At 44.3% G+C, this 24,710-nt stretch overlaps 1 protein-coding gene across 9 annotated transcripts in view; it reads right to left on the reverse strand.

Moving 5' to 3' along the window:
* Positions 1–24,710, reverse strand: part of TEAD3 (TEA domain transcription factor 3) — an 88,839-nt gene that overhangs the window by 19,719 nt on the left and 44,410 nt on the right. For all 9 annotated transcript variants that reach the window (XM_053392911.1, XM_053392912.1, XM_053392914.1 and 6 more), the window contains exons 2-3: positions 18,384–18,638; positions 453–517 (exon numbers count right to left, since the gene is read on the reverse strand). In XM_053392911.1, coding sequence (XP_053248886.1) covers positions 453–517; positions 18,384–18,519 — 201 coding nt within the window. In that variant the 5' untranslated portion in view covers positions 18,520–18,638. The remainder of the gene's footprint in view (positions 1–452; positions 518–18,383; positions 18,639–24,710) is intronic.

The following is a 24,710-nucleotide window of genomic DNA, read 5'->3' on the forward strand; positions in this document are numbered from 1 at the left end:
AGCTTGCAATGCATCAAGGCACCTGCGAGTTACAGTTGCCATTACACACCCCTTGGCTTTATTCAGTAACTTCCCACCAAAGATCCCAAAATATTGAAGCCAAGGTCGATTCTCCAACTTTTAAGGCAACTATCACCTATGTTAGGAAAAAAGGTAAGTGAAGCAGGGATCTCAACAGTACCCAACAGACTGGAGCCAGAAAAAGAACTTTGATGTCCCAGACCTCTCCAACATATTTACTACTAGCTCTGATGCCTCATCACACTTCTGAGTGGTACACTGAATTATGGCAATGGAGCAGGCACACACACACACATGGACACACACACACACACACACACACACACACACACACGTGGGTGATTTCACGAGGCCACTTCCTCCTTCAGTCATCCTATTGCAAGGTTGATTTTTTATTTTAAGGAAAGGGCAAGAGCTAGGTACATTTTTACCTGTTTCCTTGTCCTTGTTTTCCCCGTCCGTAACTTGATGTACCTTGCTATCAATTCATTGCGACCTAAGGGGATAAATGAATATATAAATGACATGAAGAAACAGCTGGAGCTTTGCCTTCCTTCTCCGACTACCTGCTGAATAAAGGCCACCCCCTCGGAGAAGTCAGAACCACCTTCTGGAACTCTTAACTCTGAGAAACCAAAAACCACAAAATAACCGGAGCACGAGGCCTAGCTCAATGACATTTTACCAGAAGGTGGCACTAACACAACAGTTGTCCAAATGAAGGAGGTTAGCCAGAAAGGCAGCGCCCCCAGCCTTGGCTGTTTATACACTGAACAAGGCACCTACAACAGCACACCACGTGGATGGCAAAGGAACATGAAATTTAATGGCGTGAGCACAGAAAGCAGGGCACAAACACGGGACACCCAGAAACCTAGCAGGGAAGGCACCGCTCCCATTGTGTCAGCTACAGAATTTCCTCCCACTATGCTGGGAGAGGCCCAAGAAGCCACTGCTGAGGGCTGTGCTGGGAACCGGGCACGCTTCTTTCCCAATCCCCAGTTCTCACACGTGTGCTTCACTCCAGAACCTTACAAGGGTCCTTTGGCCACGATCCCAATGGAAAATATATCAAAATATTGTGACCTATCAAGGATTTGGTTATGAAAGACTAAGATACGGAGTGTCCGCACACACACACACACCCCTCCCAGAGTTTTGGGTTTCATTTTGTGGCACTACACAGGACACCCAAACCCATGGGATATTTTAAGTGGTGCTGGCCTTTTAAGAGAGAACTTCCCAACCGCCACCTCCTCCTCCTCCTAATTTGAAGCAGAAGAGCTTTTGCTCCACATTTTACAGGCCAGCTGTGGCCAATCTAAATTCAAACGTCAGAGCAGCTGGGAGCTCTCTTTTTCCCTCATCCCCTCCCCTCTGAACATGGTGGGGGTGAGAGGGGGGGAATGGGGCGGGGAAGCACGCCAGATTTATTTTAATGGACCAGATGGTGGTGGCTGAGGCTTCCTGAAATGCCCTTGCAGCTAACTTAGAAGATCTCTAAATAATAATATATTTATTTTTTCTTTAAAAAAAGAAAGCTGGAGCAACTGTGGCTGCCCTGGCGATGCCAATGCCCTGTATTCCTTTCACGACAGCCACTGGATGTCCGCTCTGAGAAACAGGCTTCACTCTTTGAAATAAAGACACACAACAGCCCCTCACCCACTCCTTTCACTCCCCACCCCAACACACAATCCCAGTCTTGGACAGACAAGGCCAGGTGCTCCACAGGGTCAAGCAGCACCACGTGAGAGGGACAGAGGAGGATGATACCCTATACCGGAGTAACAATGCCCTTATAAAAGCCAGCTGGCTCAATGCACATCCCTTGATATCTGTAGTTCCTGGCACGCCTTTAAAACAAACAAACGAAAAAGCAGGCCCCAGAGGCCTTGGTCTCTCTTACTGGGGGACCCAAATAGCTCCGCAAACCACTCAAGTACCAGCATACTCTTTACAACCAAATCAGCATGGTGCCGCTCGACTTAGCTGAGGAGTCATGCCTTCGGTGTTGTGGGTCCAATTCTACGGAACTCCCTCCCCACTAGAAATCAGGCAGGCACAGTACCTGACAAATTTCAGGTTAAAATAGTTTTATTCCAGGAGGCCTTTGCACCATGAATTTTGTTCTGTGGACCCTTCCCCTCATTCCCCCCCTAGGCACTACACTAATGTGGCATTATAAGCAATTCACAAATATTGTATTTAAATTCCAGCACTGTGTCTCCCTTGTGCACGTGCGCACACGCGCACCTGATTCACAGTTGCGGAAAATGAGGCACAAAACTAAAACAAACCCCATGAAAGCCTAGCGTACCACTCATGGCATTGATAGTCTCATTCTCCACTCACCTGTGCATGCTAGGATAAGACAGAGGGCACAGTTTTATAGACACAGAAAGTGGTGTTTCTGGTGTGATGAAGATACAAATGTTGCTGTGCAACTCAGCAATTCTTCAGCCTTTTAGACTAGCAAAAGTATTATTCGACATTGTCTGTCAACTATTTATTGGTTCAAAAAAGTTTCCAGATTAGACTGCCTGTTAAACATTGAAATAACAGCACCCAAAGGTGACCAATGTCAATTCCAGAGCAATAGATTGTGGGCTGCCATAGCTAACTAGTTCTTAAACCCACAGTGAAGTTTTGCCTCCAGTCTGGGCTATTGCAGGCAACAGCACAGCATGGGAGCGGCAGGCAAGCTAGGGGGTTGATTCCGTGTCATAGCCATGCCTGCAAGCCCTCCTACCCTTGGTCCAGGTGTGCTTCAAATGCCTTGATGCTTGCGAAAGGTTGGCCACCCATGACCCACCTGCCATTCTGAGAAAGAGCTATACAGTGGTACCTCTGGATACGAACGGGATCTGTTCCAGAGCCCCATTCGCATCCTGAAGTAAACGCAACCCGTGTCCGCGCATCTCACGATTCGCTGCTTCCGCGCAGGCACGTGATGTCATTTTGACCATCTGCGCATGTGCGAACGGCGAAACCTGGAAGTAGCACATTCCGTTACTTCCAGGTCGCCGCGAAGCGCAACCCGAAAGTGCTCAACCTGAAGCAACTTCAACCCGAGGTATGACTGTACAAATAAACTGGGGGATGCAGGCAATTTTGGCTAAGCAGAGTTCAACAAATCTCTTTTTCCTCCTACTTGCCTCCCTATATTTTGTATGCATAATTCATTAACTGATCCTTAACTAGAAAACTTCATTGTTTTTGACTGGCTCTCCCCCACGTGGGATCTGACATCACAATGGATCAAAGGAACGCTTCTTTTCAGAGGGGAAGTGTTTTAATTGACTCAGGATGTCCAGGTCCTGTGCTGACTTAATCATTGTTTCCATGGATGCAAACTGCATGCCCACCGCTTGGGAGAAAATAATTTTGCCTGTTTAACGCTCTACAAACTTTTGCAATTCAATATTTTCCCTGTGGACATTTTGCTCCCTTGCTTTTAGAATTCAACATCTTAAAAGTCAATTCAGAGTACTACCAATAGGTCCACTTCTGTTTTATTTCTTTTAAAAAGGAAGCTACCTTTATAGTGTTACCAGATAGTCTCTCTTACAAGCCCAAACAAATCTTATTTTTGATGTGATGCTGAGAAAAGCAAAATAACATGGCCAGAAAGCCACAGTTCAAGAATTGTGTGCAAGGATACAGAATCTGGGCTTGCTGTGATTCTTCAACAGCTTAGATGAATTGCTTGCTATTTGCTGCATCTCATTCCCCTTTCCTCTTTGAGAGGGGTAAGAAGGAGGCAGGTTTCCTGCCTGCAAAACTCATCCAGGTCTGTTGTCAACTTACTCTGGACTTATTTAATACTTTGCAACTGCTTGTAGCAGCAGTGCCACTGCATGCAACCACATGCATACTCATGTGTGTTAATAAACACACATGGGATCTGAGCCATTCCAAAGCAGAAAACCATAAGGAAGGAGACCAGGCCAACACAGACTGTGAGATGGGGAACTAGGCAGGTGTGTAAACTGAAGTCTTTCTAGATCAGCGTTTTCAGGGTTTTAGAAGCACTTAACCCTGCACTGACAACTTTCTGATGTTTGTTTTATGAACAACAACTGACTTTTCAGCTAACTGATTGTTATACTGGTTGAGAAATGAATTAATGGACTGACTCATGGTTTCACAGCACTAGTTGGATATCTTGTCTTAACTTAATGTCGCTCAGTATTTAAATTCTCCTTTTTAATAGTGCAACCCTAGGCATGTCTACTTGGAATTAAGTTTCACACAGAGTTCAATGGAACTTGCTTCCAGGTAAGCAAGCACAGGATCATAACCATAGTACATTAATTGATCATTTCACTGGCTGGACGGATTATAATATTGACTGGGTTAATTGTTTATTGCACCTTCATAGGTGTGACATCTGATTGGTTATTATGCTGCTGGAAGATAAAATGGAAAGAAGAAACACTAACTTTACTATGAATGAAATATCAACTTGCTTCACTCTATACATGCTGCTGAGGCCACTAATTCTCTCCCCAACTTTGGCTTAGTGTGGGGGAAAGGAAACAATGCAATAACAAGGAACGTGGGAGAGATCCCTAGCCACAACCATGCTATGTTTGCCACTTTGATAACAAGGCTCCAAACTCCCGCCATTATCTTTCCAATCAGAACAGGAGCAGCTAAACTGAGATTTACAACAGTAGTCAAGAGCTAGAGATTTCAGGCGTCTTTTTATCTTTCGGCATGTACCCTGAACAGAGGCAGCACAGTTCTCTCCAACTCAAGAAACAAAAAGTATTTTTGATGCTCTTCCCAACTAGGCATCGGCCGGGAGGCACAACCAGTGTTAGAAACTCAGATATATAAGCTAGGTGCCAAATGGTTCCTTAAACCAAAGTTACAGTCGCCAAAATGGAATGTCTTGTTGCCATTTGGGGGCCAGATGATTCTAAATGTTTTTCAAATGACGGACTGATTGTGATTAATTCTCAGTCCAACATCTGGCCAGTTCCGAGGACAACTTTGAGCTAGGTTAAGCACTTTGAGAATCTAAAAGAAGAAAAGTCACTTGATCCAGGGAGAGTCCATATTTATATTGGCATATTCCGACCTCTTTTTCTTATCTGTGACATGGACCATTCATAACGTAAGAATATTCTTCACAATTATGAGCACTGCAGTGGGGTGGAGTAAGTGAAGACAAGCTACAACAATTAGCTATAATGTTCACTGCCCCTGCTCAGGCTGCACAGAAAAGCATTTTGGTTTCTGAAATTCATTCTGATTGTGCAGGTAAAATATAACGGCTAGAATTCTACAGGATGGGCATGAGTGTGTGAAAACAGTCAAGATCCAAGGAGGCAGGCACCTCCAGACAGTGGAGCTGCCAGGCACCATTCTGGCACCCAGGCATCTTCACTTGGTCGCAAGTGGCCAAAAGGCAGATGCAAAATGCGCCTGGCGCCTGGCTAATGTCAAACACTGGGCATGACACAGTCAAGCTACTGGAAAAACACATCAGCCTGTTCCCAAACATCTAAACCATAAATGAAGTTTTAAGATATTGAAGCACAGTAGAGCAAAAGGTCAATAAAAGAAACCAAAATGTTGAATTCACTCAGGTACTTGCTCAAATTATACAGAGGTAAACAGGGTAACTTACAGGAATTGCAAGATCAGTTACTACTAGTAACACTTCATCACACACTCAGTACAGAGACAGAGCTGTAGGTAAATACACCTGAAAGTTAACTAGTCTGACAAGAACAGTTTAGGAGTAAACAATGGGTGTTAAGACTCTAGTTCTGCTATGCAGCAGGGGGTGGGGACTAGGGAGGTACAATGATGGGATGGAAACAAACAGATTGGTTTGTACAAAGCAGGCAGGACCGATGTGTGTGTGCTTTGATGAGCATAAGGAAATCCTTAAATTGGGATCCTGAAAAGCAAAGCATATACCCAGGTGATTGGTATAAAACTATTTTTACAATTGATGTCAAGAACACAAATCAGTGCCAGTGTTTGCTGCTTTTTAGGTCTGGGCCCCACTGGGAATAGCAAGGGCACCAGGACAGAGAAATGTCTCCAAGGAAACTACTGACTCTGGATGAGTCCCTTAACAAAGGAATGCCAACAGCAGACAGGAACCTTTAAGATCCTGGATGTAGAACAGAATTGCGAGTGCTGTTTACAAGAAAACTGAAAATAAGGTGTTTGGATAGGTAGGAAAGGCAACAGAAAGAACTTCTAAATTCACCCAGCACTTTTACTGCAACCAACTGATGATTTGCTGGAGTGCTCGTCATTTTGGTATGTAGATGAACTGATGGGAGATAAAGCCAACAAGCATTAGCAGTCTTCCTCCTGTTCACAATGCCCCATCCGTCCAGTCTATGGCAGTGTCATTTTCATTAACTTGTTGAAAGAATTTTCAGCTCATCTTATTACCATAAAGTTTCCTGGTTGTTCAGTGCTCCAGATCCCACAGGACTTTGCACATATTAATTATACCTGTGAAGGATCCCTCCCTGTGGATGTTTGTGCTGTGCTGCACACACAGGCATGGGTGGTGGTGTGGAGAAGAGCCCATGAGATCAGGGCATGGGCTACTCAGCATGGCCCCCTATTCCTTGCTGCCATCTTGCTGAATATGGGAACTGAAACAAACTTCATAAGGCTTAGAGAGATTGTTCCTCTGAACCAGTCTAATGGTTTTGTGTCTTTCTGTCTAAAGCTAAACATTTCTAGTCCATGTCAACACATATGGGCGGATGAGTAGAACTACCAAGGCATGCCTGTCTCTAAGAGCACACCTGTTTATTTTACACTCAAAACAGTCTTCTAATGACAAGACAAGTAACTGACTGTGAGCTAAATCTAAACACAATGAAGACGTCTTTGGTAACTGTCAATATAAGGCATAACCTACCCAAATAATGAACCTATGTCTAGGATGCCAGTCTGCAACCACTGCACAATTTTCTCATTCTCTTGCAAGCAGATAAGAACCGTGCATACACAAGCAGCTTTCTTTTTTTTTTTTAAAAGATATTTATTAAAATTTTCAATTTTTATACGAACAAAAAACAAACAAAAAGATTAAAAAAGACATATAGTTCAATAACATATTTCTCTGACCTCCTCATACCTCCCCTTCTTGTATTCCCTTTCAAATTATTTGTTCAGCAAATCCTTAACTTAAAGCATTACAGCTTATAATATCACCTTATTTTCTATCCAAACCCCTTTTTTCTTCCATTTTCCTTTATATCATTACAGCTAGAAACCACTCAATTTCAATCCAACATCATTCAACATTCCTTAATTTTACAATATTTCTGTAAGTAGTCCTTAATTTTTTTCCAATCTTCTTCTGCCGACTCTTCTCCCTGGTCACGGATTCTGCTTGTCATTTCTGCCAATCCCATACAGTCGATCATCTTCATCTGCCATTCTTCCAGATTGGGTAGATCTTGCATCTTCCAATACTTTGCGATGAGTATTCTTGCTGCTGTTGTAGCATACATAAAAAAAGTTCTGTCCTTCTTTGGCACCACTTGGCCGGCCATGCCCAAGAGAAAGGCCTCTGGTTTCTTCAAGAAGGTATATTTAAATACCTTTTTCAATTCTTTATATATCATTTCCCAGAAAGCCTTAATCCTAGGGCACGTCCACCAAAGGTGAAAGAATGTACCTTCATTTTCCTTACATTTCCAACATTTATTATCGGGCAAATGATAGATTTTTGCAAGCTTGACTGGGGTCATGTACCACCTATATATCATTTTCATAATATTCTCTCTTAAGGCATTACATGCCGTAAATTTAATCCCGGTGGTCCACAACTGTTACCAGTCAGCAAACATAATATTGTGTCCAACGTCTTGTGCCCACTTAATCATTACAGATTTGACCGTCTCATCCTGAGTATTCCATTTCAGCAGCAAGTTATACATTTTTGACAAAGTCTTAGTTTTGGATTCTAACAATTCTGTTTCCAATTTAGATTTTTCCACCTGGAAACCAACTTTCTTATCTGAATTGTAAACCTCCATTATCTGATAATAATGAAGCCAATCTCGCACTTTATCTTTCAATTTCTCAAAACTCTGCAATTTCAGTCTGTCCCCTTCTTGTTCCAAAATTTCCCAATATTTTGGCCATTTGGCCTCCATGTTAAGTTTTCTCTGAGCCTTAGCCTCCATTGGTGACAACCACCTTGGAGTTTTATTTTCCAATAGATCCTTATATCTAATCCAAACATTAAACAGTGCTCTCCTGACAATATGGTTTTTGAAAGCTTTGTGTGCTTTCACCTTGTCGTACCACAAATATGCATGCCACCCAAATACATTGTTAAAACCTTCAAGATCCAAAATGTCTGTATTCTCAAGAAGCAGCCAGTCTTTCAACCAGCAGAATGCTGCTGACTCATAATAAAGTTTGAGGTCTGGCAGGGCAAATCCACCTCTTTCCTTTATATCAGTTAATATCTTAAATTTTATTCTAGGCTTCTTGCCCTGCCAGACAAATTTAGAAATGTCTTTCTGCCACTTCTTGAAACAGTCCATTTTGTCCAAAATTTGCAATGTTTGAAACAAAAACAACATTCTAGGCAATACATTCATCTTTATAGCTGCAATTCGACCCAACAAGGAAAGCTTCAAATTTGACCAAATTTCTAAATCTTTTTTCACTTCAGCCCAACATTTTTCATAATTATCTTTAAACAAATTCCCATTTTTAGCTGTCATATTAATCCCCAGGTATTTTACTTTCTTAACCACAGTCAGTCCTGTTTCATTCTGAAACTACACAAGCAGCTTTCCTCACTGAAACGAGGCACAAACAATTACATGCCTACTTCTCCGTAACACATTATTCACTGTTGTAAATCACTGTGTCCAAGTAGAGAGACAGCAGAATTTAAATATGGAAAAGTCCTGCTTACGCAAAATATTAATTGTATATGCTTGGAGAAGTCAGGGCACAATCCCCACAATCCCTCCACGTGTTAAGAAGCAAACTAGATGTTACATGAGAGATGTGTGCAGCCGCCTGACTTCTTTAAAAATGAACAAAAGCCTTAAGAGCCTGCAATTAGGAATAGCAGAACGGGGGTGGGAGGGACTTTATGGTCCAGGTACCTGTACTATTTTTCTCCATGAGCAGAAGTGGGGGGAAATGAATGGAGAAAAAAGGGTTACACAAAGTTCCCCTCCACCCCTCTTCCTATCGAACTGTCATCTCCTGATGGTTGCATGTTGTTCACAAGAGCAGCAGCTGCCCTCGGTGAGTCTCCTGCGTACCATATCAGCTTGGCCCTAAAACACAAGAGGAACCCACCTCAAAGAGTTGCATAGTGAGCACACTAGAAGACTGTAAAACCTTCTTTAAATCAGAAGCTGTATATAAGCTGGATTAAAAGAAAAAGAGCACTGGCAGTAGCACGCATAGGCAAAGAAACCCCTTTTGCAACTCTTCTCTCCCAGTGTCATTTTGTGTTCCTATCTGTGCCGTGAAGATAAAGAGTCAACTGAGAAGCTCTGTTCTTCCCACTCCAGGGCACCTGCCATGGCTAATTGTCTCCCTCTGGTACCGGCAGGCACTGCAGACCTGCCCCTGCTCAGCTGTCCCGGTCCCGTGATTCACCAGAGGCTGTGCCATTCCCTCCGAGGGCACGTCCTCCTCCAAATTACTACATTCTCCAAATTCCTCTTCCCTGACACCACCACGTGAACCAGTTGGACAGCTCTGTTAAAAATAACCTAGTGGGGCAACCTTCCAGCCAATCAGCAGCAGGCAGCATACCAGCCCAGGCAGAGCGCAACTCAAGTTACACCTGCTGTCTGGGGCAAGTGCGCAGCCTTCCCTGTGCCTGGCTCAGCTCCCTTCCTAGCCCAGCGGAGGAGAAAGAAATGCCCCTTGCCATACACGGACCAGACCCTTCTGCTCTCTCGCTTGCTCTCTCTCCCTCTCTGGCTCTTGCACACTGGCCACCGTTCAAGTGCTATAGGTTACCACAGGTCACAGCTCTCCCTCCTTCCCTTCAGCCGCTCTTCACAGCAGCTGGGAGATCAGCCCCCGTGTCAGTAACCGGCTCGCTCTCAGCCAAGCACGACCCATTTATCGTAGGCGTTCGGCTCGCCTCGTCAGTGTTCTGGGATTCCTGAGGCATCCTGCTTCCAGCACCTGCTCTGAAATGAAGCTCTCTTTGACCTTCCAGAAGCCCTTGCGCCCCTGCCCCCCATCTCATCCACCCACCTACCCAAGGCTGGACAGCTACGAATGGAATGTCTCACCACCAAGTTCAATCTGGACCAAAAAATATATATACCCACAGCTGAAGAGCACCATTCTGTTAGTCTAAGAGCACCACAAGCAATGGTGCTTTAGCAGTCTGCTGCTAGGCTTTTTGGTACAAAGCATGGCATATTCTTAACAAGCAGTTGGGGCCTTTTGCAGAAATAATTTCTAAGAACTGTCAGCCAAAACGCTCGGAAAGGCCAGGCTGCATTCACAGAACACCCTTCGTGATTATCCTGAATGGCTACCCTACTTCTGAATGGACTGCACACTCTTTGTGTATCAACAACACCCATTCCTCACAGAAAGGGTTTTGCTAAGCGGCACTGCAGAAGGATACCCCAGATGCAAACTCTACTTTTTTATATATAATCTTTATTTACACATTAAAAATTGCACATAATCAGATACGTTGTTCTGTTATGAAAGAAAAAAAACACACAAAAAGAAAATTGAAAAGAAAAAGAAAAACAAGAAAAAGTAGAAGAGAGGAAAAAGATGGGGAAAAATAGGAAGAAAGTTTAACGAAACATCTTATCAACGACATACAGGTTTTTTTAGGAAATACAAACCATCATTGACATTATTTTAAACATGTAATTCCAGTAAGCAGTCCTTTTATCTTCACCTTGTCGATTTCTCCTCACTACTCTTACTCTCTTATCTGTGCCTATTCTCTGGTTTTATTCCCTGATTTGTTTAATGACTTCCTTCTACCACTATGCAGTTCCTAATTTCTCATATCTTAAAATTTCTGTGTCCATTCTTGTTCTGCAGGGACCCATTCTCTTACCTCTGTGGAATTTAGTCCATGCTCAGCCAAGAGTAATCATTGTAAACATACTTCTTCATGTAATTTTAAAAAACATCCCATTCTTTTTTAATTTAATTTTAAATTTTCTTTATGTCATTACGGCCACCAAGATTCTTGTAGCAAAATATTGGAAGAGTAATGTAATACTGACAAAAGAAGAATGGTATTTAAAGCTATGTGAATACCTTGAACTAGCAAAACTAACAGAATCAATAAGAAATCATTTGTGGGGGGGAATAAAAAACCTCTACTGTTATTTAATGCAGAAAGTATTGTTGTAAAGAAAATCTCACAATTCCTATCACAGTATGCACCTATGGTATGCATGTGCGCACACACACACTGGAAATGGGTGGGCTTGTTCATGTGAATACAGTTCATGTGAATACAGTGAATACAGTGGATATGCTCCACTCTAAGGAGGAGTACCTACTCCTGCTCCTTCTTCAATGGAACTTCACCACTCAGACCCAGTTCACACAGCACTTTTTTTACTTCACGCAATCAACTTTCCTTGGGTTTGTGCTCACATAGGGAAATATTAACCCATGAACTGGGTGTTCTCTGAGACGGCCGGCAGCAATTCCCAAGATTTGAGGTGGCACTTTTCCCATGTCCGTTATCACTAGTACATGAACTACATTTATCCACATAACTGTATGCCCAAGGAAGTTTTGAGACCAGGGAGCAGGGGCAGGGGTGGTGCTCTTTTGTGCGAATAAGCCCTCATGTGTGAACAGGAACTAAAGTGCAATTTGTTGTTGTTTAGTTGTGTTCGACTCTTCGTGACCCCATGGACCAGAGCACGCCAGGCACTTCTGTCTTCCACTGCCTCCCGCAGTTTAGTCAAACTCATGCTGGTAGCTTCGAAAATACTGTCCAACCATCTCGTCCTCTGTTGTCCCCTTCTCCTTGTGCCCTCAGTCTTTCCCAATATCAGGGTCTTTTCCAGGGAGTCTTCTCTTCACATGAGGTGGCCAAAGTATTGGAGCCTCAGATTCAGGATATGTCCTTCCAGTGAGCACTCAGGACTGATTTCCTTCAGAATGGATAGGTTTGATCTTCTTGCAGTCCATGGGACTCTCAAGAGTCTCCTCCAGCACCATAATTCAAAAGCATCAATTCTTCGGCCATCAGCCTTCTTTGTGGTCCAGCTCTCACTTCCATACATCACTAAAAGTGCAATAAGGATTCATAAAACTGGAAGTTGCTACTTGCAAGAGCAGAAACTTGTAACTTCACAGCAGAAAAACTGAGTGCTGCTTTCTACGTTATTTAACCGTACTTCCATATTTATAAGCACACAAAAGCATCAGGTGAAAGATGGTCAAGAATGTGCATCTTTATAGCATGTGGCCCACTAGATATAGGTGAACGACATGCAACAGGCAAACTGCCAAAGCTGAATGCCTATATTTCCAGGTCATAAAGCTGCCCATCTTCAGCCATTTTACAATTGTTCCTAAAATGCAAGCAGGGAAAAACTAACATATAAAGCAACCACTGGCCACAACACTATAAAAATCAGGACTAAGACTTTACAATAAGGCAAACAATTTTAACAATCCAGATTAACTTTTAATTCAATTATTCAATATAAATAAGGAGACAAAGGCAACAAGTAGTAGAGCAGACATGCAACTCTGTTTTTACTTTGTTGCCCATGACTGTTTGCAATGGTAAGCTGTCTTTGTTCCTGATAGGGACTGTCCTTGCAAATACCATAAGGCCAGCTCCGACTCATTCATTATGGACAGCAAGTGTTGCACACATAAAATGAAGTTTAGAACAAAGTCCTGTGAAGATGGAACTCACAAGACCCTCTCCAGCCTGTGCCCTGAACATATGGTGCTATCAGTGTTGCTACTTCACATTTCTTTACCTAGTCCACATGAGTTTGTTGCAAAGTCTACCAGGCAAAAGAGGAAAGCTGCAACATTCCAGGCCATAACAGATCTGTGGCAGAGCACTTGAGTGATTCAAGCTTTCTTCTAACCAAGTAAGGTTAAGGATGGGCACAAGTGGAGATCAGAGATCCAGTGGTCCTTTTCCAAACCAGCTTCTCCCATCAAGACAGGTCTTGGAACGAACAGGCTATTGGTATTGCAGCCAATTAAAATAGAGACTTCCCTCTCCTCACTCACTTGAAAAGGTAAGTGCAGATGGCGTGTCCCCTTTCCTTCCAGTCATACTCTGGGAGAGAGGCCAACTAAAAAAACCAACAACCTCTATGCTGCTCTACTCTTATTGCACATGCAGTCAAGAGGAGATTTCTAGAGAGTGAAGAAAAGCAGAGGTGGGGTGAAGTGTAAAACAGGGTTAAAAAAAAAAGATTGGGGTGGGGAGAGCAGCCAAATTTTAAAAAGGCAGAAGAAGAACAGGGCTGCTGTTTCTTTAAGCGATTGCCAGATGTCTCCAAGTGGCTGGAAAAACCAGTTTGTACACTTGGGCTTGATGAACAAAGGCCAAGCTCCCCAGCGGCACTCCAGCTATTCCTGGAGAAATCTAAAAAATGTGCCTCTTCAGAAACCTTCCACCCCTGCCTGTCAGAGAGACCCTGGGCCATGTTGGGGGCGCAAAAGGGGAGGGGAGGTGCAATGTGCCACCTCCCCTTTAGGCAGGCTCCTGGTAAGAAGGCATGGGAAACAGTTATGGCAGGAGCACAAGTACTCAGCTGCATTAAAAATATAAGTAAAGTGGATAAAACAGGTGTCGTCAATTTGTCACCTGCAGGCACACATGTGCCACCAGGGTCTCCTCTGGCAGCTGAAACCAGGCTTGAAAGCAGCATTCTGTTGTAGCTGTTGTGGAATGTGCTTGGTTGTGTCTTCAACAGTTTCTCTGGTTTGCAAAAGGGTCTACAAGTCCAAAAATGTTAGCAACCCCAGGGCTAAAATAACTACTCAGGCCAGATTTCAACATCAGGCGTATGCATTTAGTGCCAGGGCTCAGCACTAGAACATGTGAAGAATAACAAAACATGCCACTGAACACAACAAGTTCTCTCAAAATGGGTAACCACAACCTACTCACCTATGTTTAGGATTGGGGCAGGCTTTGCAGGATATGGATGCCTGCAGCACTCCCATTTTTAATGGGGAACTACTAGGACTACTGGGATGCGGGTGGCGCTGTGGGTTAAACCACAGAGCCTAGGGCTTGCCGATCAGAAGGTCAGCGGTTTGAATCCCAGTGACGGGGTGAGCTCCCGTTGCTCGGTCCCTGCTCCTGCCAACCTAGCAGTTCGAAAGCACATCAAAGTGCAAGTAGATAAATAGGTACCGCTCCGGCGGGAAGGTAAACGGTTCACCAGAAGCGGCTTAGTCATGCTGGCCACATGACCCAGAAGCTGTACGTCAGCTCCCTTGGCCAATAAAGCGAGATGAGCGCCGCAACCCCAGAGTCGGCCACGACTGGACCTAATGGTCAGGGGTCCCTTTACCTTTACTAGGACTACTAAAGGCGACAACGTAACTTGAGGAAGACATCCCTTACCAATTCTAGCCAATCATTTTCAGCATCCATGCACTATGCTGAATATGTATATCTATTCTCCCAGCTACATGGGAACTGTTTATCCATGAGCATTTTGGACAATATTGAAACTGCATGACTCTATCCATCTGCACCTTTGTACATGGAATTGGGAAGCCTCTCTCCTTCCATGGTGCAAATTCTGTGGGAAGGAGTCATGGCTGGAATCATGTCAATGTCAGAATCACAGAGTTGGAAGGGACCATGAGCCCAATCCTGCAGTGCAGCCGAAACCCATGACCCTGAGGATAAGAGCCTCGTGTATTACCGATTGAGCTATCCTCTAGGGTTATCACAGTCTTACAGGAGCTGCACACAGATAAAGCAGCTACTGCACGGTTGGGAGGCTAGTGTCCCAGGAGGAGAACAGCAGTTACACTTGGGGAGGCTCAAACAATGTTAACAAAAAAAAAAGGACAAACAACTATGCACTTAAAACAACAGGCAATGTTCTCTTCCGATCCCTGACTCATTCAGCATGGTCATTAATCCAGTGTTTGTCAACAGGATGATCCATTCCTATGGAGATAGTGCTTTGAGGTCACAAACATAGAATTATGACATCACAGCAGGAGCTGATGAGTAGGAAGCAGCAATACGTGTCTGTTTACAACATTTCACTCTGCAGCAACACGAAACAGTTTGGGTGAAACTGTGCCTGAACCCTACGATCGCCACTGCCACCACAACCTGAGGCACTGGCATAAGGGAAGATATTCAAGCCCTATCTGGCTATTCAATCTCCTCACATTTAAGCAAGACACAAGGGGCACACTGCCAAGCTTCACCCCTGCAACATGACACCCCTAAACGATTCAGAACCTTCCACAAGTTTGAGGGCAACTGCCTGAAACAAGGAGCCTCTTTCCTTCATGGAAGAACCCAGCACAATCATGACCAGAGACAGCATCCCACTTCAGATCCTCACTCTCAAACTTGTGGAAGGCTCTGAATTGGGACAAGTTAATACTGTGGAAGGGGCAGAGCTTGGCAGTCCACCCCTACCTCTCCTTCTGTGTTTACTTAAATGTGAGGAGACTGACAGAATTACTTAACTAAGCCAATTATGGTGGCAACATGGATTTATCACATTCAAACCAATCAGGAGTCAGGGACCTTCATTCTCACCCTCGCTCCTTTACTTTTTAACTGCTTTCTTAGGGGTGGTGGGCTCAGAGTTCAGAAATGTATCATCTCAATGGCAAAAGGACCAAAGCTGCCCTTTCTTCTTCACCTCCTCACCTTGCATAAAAGTATCTAGAGCAGCCTTTCTCAACCTGTGGGTCCCCAGATGTTGTTGAACTACAACTCCCATCACCCCTAGCTAGCAAGGCAAGAGCTCAGGGATGATGGGAGTTGTAGTCCAACAACATCTGGGGACCCACAGGTTGAGAACCGCTGATCTAGAGCAATTCAGGATCTACAACCCATTCCTTTCATAAGCGAGAGAGCTTATGTTGTGTAGTGTATGAGCCTTTTTGTCTTCGTTACCGCCCATTTCACAACAGCAACTGATAAAGCATAATCTCCTCTCCTCCCTCCCATTCCAGATGAAACCATTTTTACACTGGGTGCTGGTTCCAACAAGATGCCAGGGGCCAGCCTGAGAAAAATTCCTATCCATATGAGTGACCTACTCATCTTATCAACCTAACTTTGGAGTTGTGATCTTGTGAGTCTGTGGCTCCTACGTAACACTGCTTACACAAGTAAAGCACTTCTGTTTTGGAGGTGGTGGATGAAGACGGCTATTGGGTTTTTACTGGAGCCAACTGATGCAGGCTGGTTATCTCAAAGCTTGGCATAAAACCATGACAATTAAAATCTGCAACAGAATGTGTATACAAACTCAAAAACAGAAAAGGAATTGCAACGAATTAATATCCGACAACTGAGCCTTCTTCTGTTAACCGAGCTCTCACGGTACACAGGCACTGGGAACCTGTGGCCCTCCAGATGTTGCTAGACTCCAGTGCCCATCAACCCTAGCAAGCAAAGCTGATGGTCAGGGATGATGGGGTGTGTAGTCCAACAACATCTGGGGAGCCAAAGGTTCCCCACCAATGGACTACAGTAAAATATCTCTTAAGTATTTCTGATTGTTTATGGTAGTTTATTGTTGTAAGTCATTTTGGATGGGGATGGCCCAGGAAATCAGTCTAGAAATATTTTAAAATAAAACAATAAGTAAGCATACCCCGGGGATAAGCTAAGGGTATGAATTTGTAACCAACTTAATGAGGGCACATTAAATGCACAAAGAAGTCAACTGAAGATGGGAGAGTTTGTTTCATTGGCATTCCAGCGTGTTTCTATAAATGCCTACTCAGGAGTGAGAGCGTATAGGATTGCAGCCCTAGCCTATCTGAGGTCATAGTATCATAATGAGAAGCAAGAAAATCACAGATGTAGACCCTGTTGTGGCATTTAATAAAACCCCAATACAAGGAAGGTGATAAACCTAAAAAAGAGAATAGAGTGTTTTGCTTGCGAGAAGATACACCATCTTTCACACCCAACGGCAGGCATGTGGGATCCTCAAGCAGACGAAAATCAATCTCTCCTTTGACAGGAATGAGCTTACCAAACCAGTCAGTCAAGCCAGGCAGAGAAAAGAGTGGGAGGGAGAGGAGAGATGAGGCATAAGGGAGTGGGAGGGATATGTAGACCTAGGGAAGTACAAAGGAGATGTGAGTCAACAATCTAGGGAAGAAGAGTTCAGCGCTACCCTGGAGTTCTTTATCCACTCCAAGACAGCCACCTCCACAAACACTTCATCTCCCCTCTCTCAAGATGATCTTTGGGTAGTCCATCTCCTTTATTACCAGCCAAAGCAATCAGGGAGATAAAACACAGCAGGGACCAAGTCAGGCACACGGACTGGAAAGAAACATCCTGAAGTGCCAAAAGCAAAACACACTTTTAGCATCTAAGGCCTGTGTGTCAGAGGTACATATTTTAAACCTAAGAATGTTTATAAGAAGCAAATTCCTACTCCCCCACCTGGATCTCCCTAGCCAGCAGCTGAAGGGATTTGGTATGTGCCTGCAAAACAAAACATGGTGGCTATTACACCATAATATTTTAGGCTGTAAATAGATGATAAATAAATAACGAAGACATCCTCAATCAAATCCTCAGATACAGAAGGCAATGTGGTATAGCGGTTTTAGCTCTCGTTGCTCGGTCCCTGCTCCTGCCAACCTAGCAGTTCGAAAGCATGTCAAAGTGCAAGTAGATAAATAGGTACCGCTCTGGCGGGAAGGTAAACGGCGTTTCCGTGCGCTGCTCTGGTTTGCCAGAAGTGGCTTAGTCATGCTGGCCACATGACCCGGAAGCTGTATGCTGGCTCCCTCGGCCAATAAAGCGAGATGAGCGCCGCAACCCCAGAGTTGGTCACGCCTGGACCTAATGGTCAGGGGTCCCTTTACCTTTACCTTTTTAGGACTAGTGAGACCCAGATACAAATCCCCATTCAGTCACGAATCTCACCTTGGGCTAGTCACTCTCTCTCAACCGTAACCTACCTCTCGAGATATTTGTAAGTAAAAAGGGGGAGGGAAAAGATGAAAATCACACTGAACAACTGCAAGGAAAGGTGGGATAAGTGTGAATAAATAAATATCCAAAGCTGCGGCCATCTGAATGGACAATGTGCAATGAACGGGTGTCTTGCATGGAATCTGGTTTAAGCCACATGAACATAGAAGCATGACACGGTCTCACTCACCATACATTTTGCCCTCGTCCGAGAGAATAATCTTCCGCCGGCCACATGGCGGGTATATTGCCAGCGCCTCCTGGAAGCTCTGTTCAATGTCTGGACTCCACACTCCTTCGGCATCATTGTCCAGGCTCTTGTCCATCCCCTCCTGTCCATCTTCTCGCCCCTCCCCGGGGCTGCCGCTGGCGTTCCAGCTGTTGGACGCTATTGTGATGGCTGCTCTGGGCTCTGACCCTGAGCCCCAAACGGCAACTCAGCAACCTAAGGGCAAGAAAAGTTTGCTGATTAATCAACCACGCCTGCGGACTCCTAGTTCTTCTTTGTAATTCTAGACTATACAACTGTACTCTTTCAATCAAAAGTAAATGGAGACGTGTGAAGGGTCAGTCTTTTCTTTCTCTCTCTTGTTGGGGGCTTGATCATCCTTCAAAAGCATTATAAACATGCATCTTTTGAACACACACACAGAGAGATTGGCATTAATGTCTGGAAATCAATATGGCCAAGTGTGGGTTTTTTTAGTGTTTGACATACACCTGGTTTTCTACATATACATGTTTCACATCTCTCTGTGTTGATGTTCTCCAAGCCACAGAACATACAATCCAAAACCCATTGGTTCATTCAAGGCTACCATTATTGCAGCCACACTGTGATATTCTTACAATAATCTGAACATTTGACTAAGGAAACGAAGAGACACTGGGTGATATTCAGTGATGTGTATCCATTTACACAGTGGGACTTGTGGCTTCTTTTCTCACTTCCCCAGCCCCCAAAATCTGTTTCGGAGGGTCCCCTAACCTTCTGAAGCAGATTTGGGGGGAGATATGGGAGAAAAAGAAAGAGAAGCCATTGCATGAGTGGACAGCTGCTCGTGCTATATTAGTTGTCACCCATCTTCACACACACACTCCCTAACAAGTTACTTGAGCTGAAGTAGGGATTAATTAAACAGCCTCACTTAGTATAAGGGAGAGTCAGATAACTCCCCATGGCACACAACACAACATTTTTGAAATGATTGTTTCTTTGAACCCCATCGCACACAGCATAATACCTTTTTCTTATTATTTATTTGACTTATTAGTCTCTCACTACAAGATAGTCTCTGAGCAACTGACCAAAAGATTAAGAGCCAAAAGCATAACATAAAATCAGAAAACAATGCATTACAATAAAAACCATTACAATAACCCACAAAACATGACAGAAAACTTTAGAAACAAACAACAACAACAACAACAATAATAATCAATGTTCAAATGCAGCCACACTAAAACATGTGCTTTTTCTCAATTTTAATAAGGTTTTTCCACAAGTGCCTTTTTAAAAAGTAACTGACTATAATACTGGATCTTAGATATTAAATACTGATTTGAATGCTGAATCATAAGCATCTATCAAACACAGTGGCTTGTATAATAAGAAATACTTTAAGGATGAGGCTGGTAGGAGGGGATTTTCCTGCCCTCACCCTGCAGTCTCCTGAGTTTCCTGAAAAGCATCTCCTGGAGGGTCAGAGGACCCTCCAGAATGGGGTCGGATCAGCAGGAAGGAGTAATTGCTCCAGTTTCAGAGAGCTGTAGACAGAAAGTGTCTGCACTCAATTTGAGGTGATTTTCACCTCATACCACAGTCTTTCCCAATCAGGAAAAGTGGGGGCAATCAGGAAAGCCCCTGTCTATTACTACTTCTGAGGAACCAGGCCATTTTGGTAAAGACAACTTTGTTATGCAAAAAACCATGAAGAAAAAAAGATCTCATTTCTGAGGTTAAGCATTTATAAAAAAGACACATTGCCACATACTGTATTTATTATTACCGGCTTCCTACTGGACCCGGGATAATCACAGGGACCAGGAACCAGGATCTGCCATCCTGCATCATGATCTTGTACTTCTGCTTTATGTAGAAGATCTCTAATTCTCTAATGAATATTGATGACTCTACCTACCAAACATAGAAATTTACTTTCCATTTCATGGAAAGACACTAATGCATGGGTAGGCAAACTAGGGCTAGGGGGCCGGATCTGGCCCAATTGCCTTCTAAATCTGGCCCGCGGACGGTCCGGGAATCAGCGTGTTTTTACATGAGTAGAATGTGTCATTTTATTTAAAATGCATCTCGGGGTTATTTGTAGGACATAGGAATTCGTTCTCCCCCCCCCCAAAAAAAATATAGTCTGGCCCCCCACAAGGTCTGAGGGACAGTGGACTGGCCCCCCTTCTGAAAAAGTTTGCTGACTCCTGCACTAATGTGTCCAATTACCAGCCCTTACCTTTGGTAAGTTCTAAACACTTATGGCCTGATGCTATGCAAGTTGACTTTAAAAGTAAATTCCACTTCCAGTGGGAACTTACTTCCAAGTAAATGTTCACAGGGTTGCAGTCTTAATCTTGCTTGAGTATCAGAGAACACGATCTTACAAACAGAAACCAGTCTCTTGCTTCTAAGCAGATATGATTCCACAGTGCATGTAGGCTGCATGACCGCAAATTTCTTGTTATGTTCTTAAGTTGTATGAAGATTCGTTTTAATTGCAAACCAACATGTTTTAATCATTCTAGCACTTAGTATGCAGGAACCAGTGTTAGAAACTGAGATATGAAAGCTAAGAGCTAAATGGCACCTTAAACCTAGGTTATGGGCGCAACAACAGAATATCTAGGCACACTTTTTTTATAACAAGAATACAAAGCTGAAAATGAATGAACTGCAGCTAAAATATTATGCTCATTTTTCACATGCTCTAGTCCTTCCCCTGCCCACCCCCCTAATATTCTAAAGAGGGTCTCTTCTCCAGTCTTCAGAGAGTAGCTGGAAGTGGGGAGGCAGAAAAGGTCCTCTTCTCCTTCCACTCTGCAGTTTTAATCTGAAATCTTAGGCGTGGTACTGCGCCCAGAGCTCAGAAACTGATCACGCTAATGAAATTCCCTGTCGCAAAATGCACCAAGACAATGGGAGTTTTGAACACTGGCAGGAATCCCTGAATTCAAAACTGAAACTTGTCTTACAGCACAATCCTCACCAAGTCTACTTAGAAGTAAGTCCTGCCGAATTCCATGGGGCTTACTCCCAGCTAAGTGCGGACAGGGTTGTAGACTTGATGGTTTAAAGCTGGCCCTTTGCTTGGCTTTTCCTCCCCTTCTTTTCCAGGATACAATGATTTGGCATCTCGGGGAAAGAGGAGAAAACACAGATACAGACACACACAGCCTTTGGGACTCATGACTCAGAGGTACTCTCAATGGCCCAAGTCTTCAGAAACATCTCTGGGAGATGTGTGCTGGGCGCAGACTCCCATCCCCAGCCAGGCTGTGTCAGTGGGCCTTGAAATAGTGCCTGCCACTTCCACTCCCACTCCCCTTTGCTCCCCCAGAGCAGCTAAGTGTTTTGCAACAACATGCTTTGCGGCAGCACCACCAGCTGCTCCTGGGGGAGCTGAGAACAGAGAGGTGTCTCCTTTGGCTAGAGAGCTTCCCGGACAGAGCACAACAAAGGTCTCCAGTACAGACATCTCCTTTTTAAGAAACTGCCGACAACGAGCTTGGCTCAAGTGTTTCGTGGTGATTCCGCCCCTCCACGCACACACACACTCCCCAAGCAACTTCTTTCCTGCGGCTCCGAGCTCTGTGATGTCACCCAGTCTCTCCCTTGCTCCCCCTCCCCTCCCCTTCCAGCCCACCCCACCCCTTCTTTGGGAACAGTGTAGCCAAATAAGGAGATCAGAACTGGAGCAGCTAGCCAAAGGGAAAAGGGGGAGGGATGGAGGGGAGGCTTGCTGTCCGCACACGGCTCCCAACACACTCTTATTCATAGTCAGTCTGTCTCTCTCGCTCCCTCTCATACATACACAGCACTGGAAGGGGTGCCCAGGGATCAGGCTGCCAGCGAACATTCAGAAGGGCACAGGATATGCCAGAAAAGTTCAAGAGCAGGCAAAACATGTGTTCGCAGAAGACGCTGCGGGTACATTAAAGGAAGGCAGCTCTCAAGCAATCTGGGACACAAGCTTCGGTCGCCAAGTTGGTTTTGCTGAACACCAGACAGTTTGTTCCATCTCAACAAAAACCACACACACACACACACACACACACACACATACACACGGGCCTCCCTACACAAGTCCCAGACACAAGTGCAGCCAAGTCTCAACGTCCTATTGCTACTCATAAGATGAGTAGCACAGGGTCCAGATTTTGAGTCCTCTCCAAGACACCCTTAGCATGCCTACAACTCCTTGAATTGCTCTCACTCTCTCTTTGAATAAAATCACCACCACTGCGTTGGCGGCAGTGGGGGGGGGAGTGTGATTGAGCAAACAGGCAATGGTGGTAACAGCTGCTCCACTGACTTGCTCCTGTGTTGGGCCCTTTGCTGGGATGTGGGCCTTAGCAGCTGCCCCAGCAGTGCCAACCAATATGACTGGCTCTGCTTACAATCCCCCTGCCCCACAAGTTTTCTCTAAAGTGTCTACAACAGGAACTGCTGGTAAGAAAGAAATTTTCAGGCAATCGTTGACATCCGAGGTGAAGCTCCCTCTCAGGAGAAAAGTGTATATCTGGCATTGTTTGGATGGCTTCTCGATCCAAGTAACCTGCCCCCAAATGAACAGCTGTGTCACCATTCTAAAATACAGGCCAAATGTGCACATCAAAATAAGCCAGGCTTTGTTGGGCATGGGCAGCGTGGTTTATTTCTTCCACCAGCGCCAGGAGATGAGCGAAGAAGGAGTGATCAGGCAGCATGCACAATAACACGATCAGCCAGAAATTTGACTTGTTGTGATGTGTGAATGTAGACAGGAAAAAGGTTGGCATACACGTCTGCATTAGGAAAAGGTAATGCATAAAAGGTCTTCAACAGCAGCCCCCTCTCACATGCCATTACAAAGGTGATTGGGAATGTAAGGATGTACTCAACAGTGTGATGGGCCAAAATTTAGAAAGCTCCTATAGTAATTGCCTTTCACTCCCCCCAAAAACCCTCTACCAGCTACTAGTTATCTGTCCTGAATATACAGTGATTCCCTCACCCCGAAAACACTCAGCAGTCATCTTGGAGGTCAGTTTTACAATGATTTGTTATGATTCGTGCAAGGAACTTTGAAGGAATCCTACACAGAAAACGGGACCACTTTTTACACAAACAACCTCTCCAACAACCACACCAACTTGGTCTGGGCCCTCATCAGAATAGTAAAATGAGTTTTGTGATTGTAGGTGTACTTGAAGCCAGGGAGAGGGTAGGAGAGGGTCTGTTCTGAAGGCAAAGAATCCTAGCCTTGGGGAAAAAAGAAGAAAGATTAAGATGCCTATTCCCTCCTCAGCAGATATGCTAAGGATTGCCCCCTCAGTATTAAAGGACTTTGGGGGGAGGCAAAGTAGAGAAAGCAGTGGGGAATGCTCTGGGGTACTGCCCTATCAAGGGACATTTCATGCAAAGTTGTCACCAAATTCACAAAATCTCAAAGCCACTACCTTTCCTGGCTCCCATACACTCATTATCCTTCCATTTAAATTTAGACACACATTTCTTGCATATTCTGGGCAATGCTGACTGGCGACTTTCAATATAAAACTACACTGCTACTGCTATGTCCAGGCAGAATAACCATAGGAAAAAATAGCAGTTTACTAGTGTTAGTCCTTTTTTTTTACCTTCTTGCCGGAGCGGTACCTATTTATCTACTTGCACTTTGACGTGCTTTCGAACTGCTAGGTGGACAGGAAATGGGACCGAGCAACGGGAAGCTCACCCCATTGCGGGGATTCGAACCGCCGACCTTCTGATCGGCAAGTCCTAGGCTCTGTGTTTTAACCCACAGCGCCACCCGTGTCCCACAAACAGTCCTGGTGCAATATTCATAGGTCTGCCTCTGGGTAGACCTATCCGAATCATGGGTGTGTGTTCTGAGCATGCTCAGAGCTGTTTCCTTGGAGTCTACCCCTCCTCATCATTCTTGGCATGTTCTGGAAATCAGAGAAACAGCAGGGTGCATTTCCTATTTTGTAAAGTGTTTTTGTTTGTTTGTTCAATATTTTTTGTGACAGAGAGAGAGACAGAGTGAATGCAAGAATGGACACTGGTCCACTGGTCTATTTTTGTAATAAATTTTTATCTATTTTTTACTTAAATTGTTTTGCATTTATCTTTGTGAACAGGGGAATTGGGGGGACAATTTGCTGATGGCTTGTGTATGTGTTGCAAAGTGCTCTGTATTAACCAGTGACCTGCATTCATTCATGAGACGCTGCAGCAGCAGCAGCTGGGTGAGGCAGGACATGCTGATCTGAGCCATGTGCCATTTCAGAGTATTTTTCATAC

Source organism: Podarcis raffonei, chromosome 6 (genome assembly GCF_027172205.1).
Source record: "Podarcis raffonei isolate rPodRaf1 chromosome 6, rPodRaf1.pri, whole genome shotgun sequence".
Taxonomy (NCBI): Eukaryota; Metazoa; Chordata; class Lepidosauria; order Squamata; family Lacertidae; genus Podarcis; species Podarcis raffonei.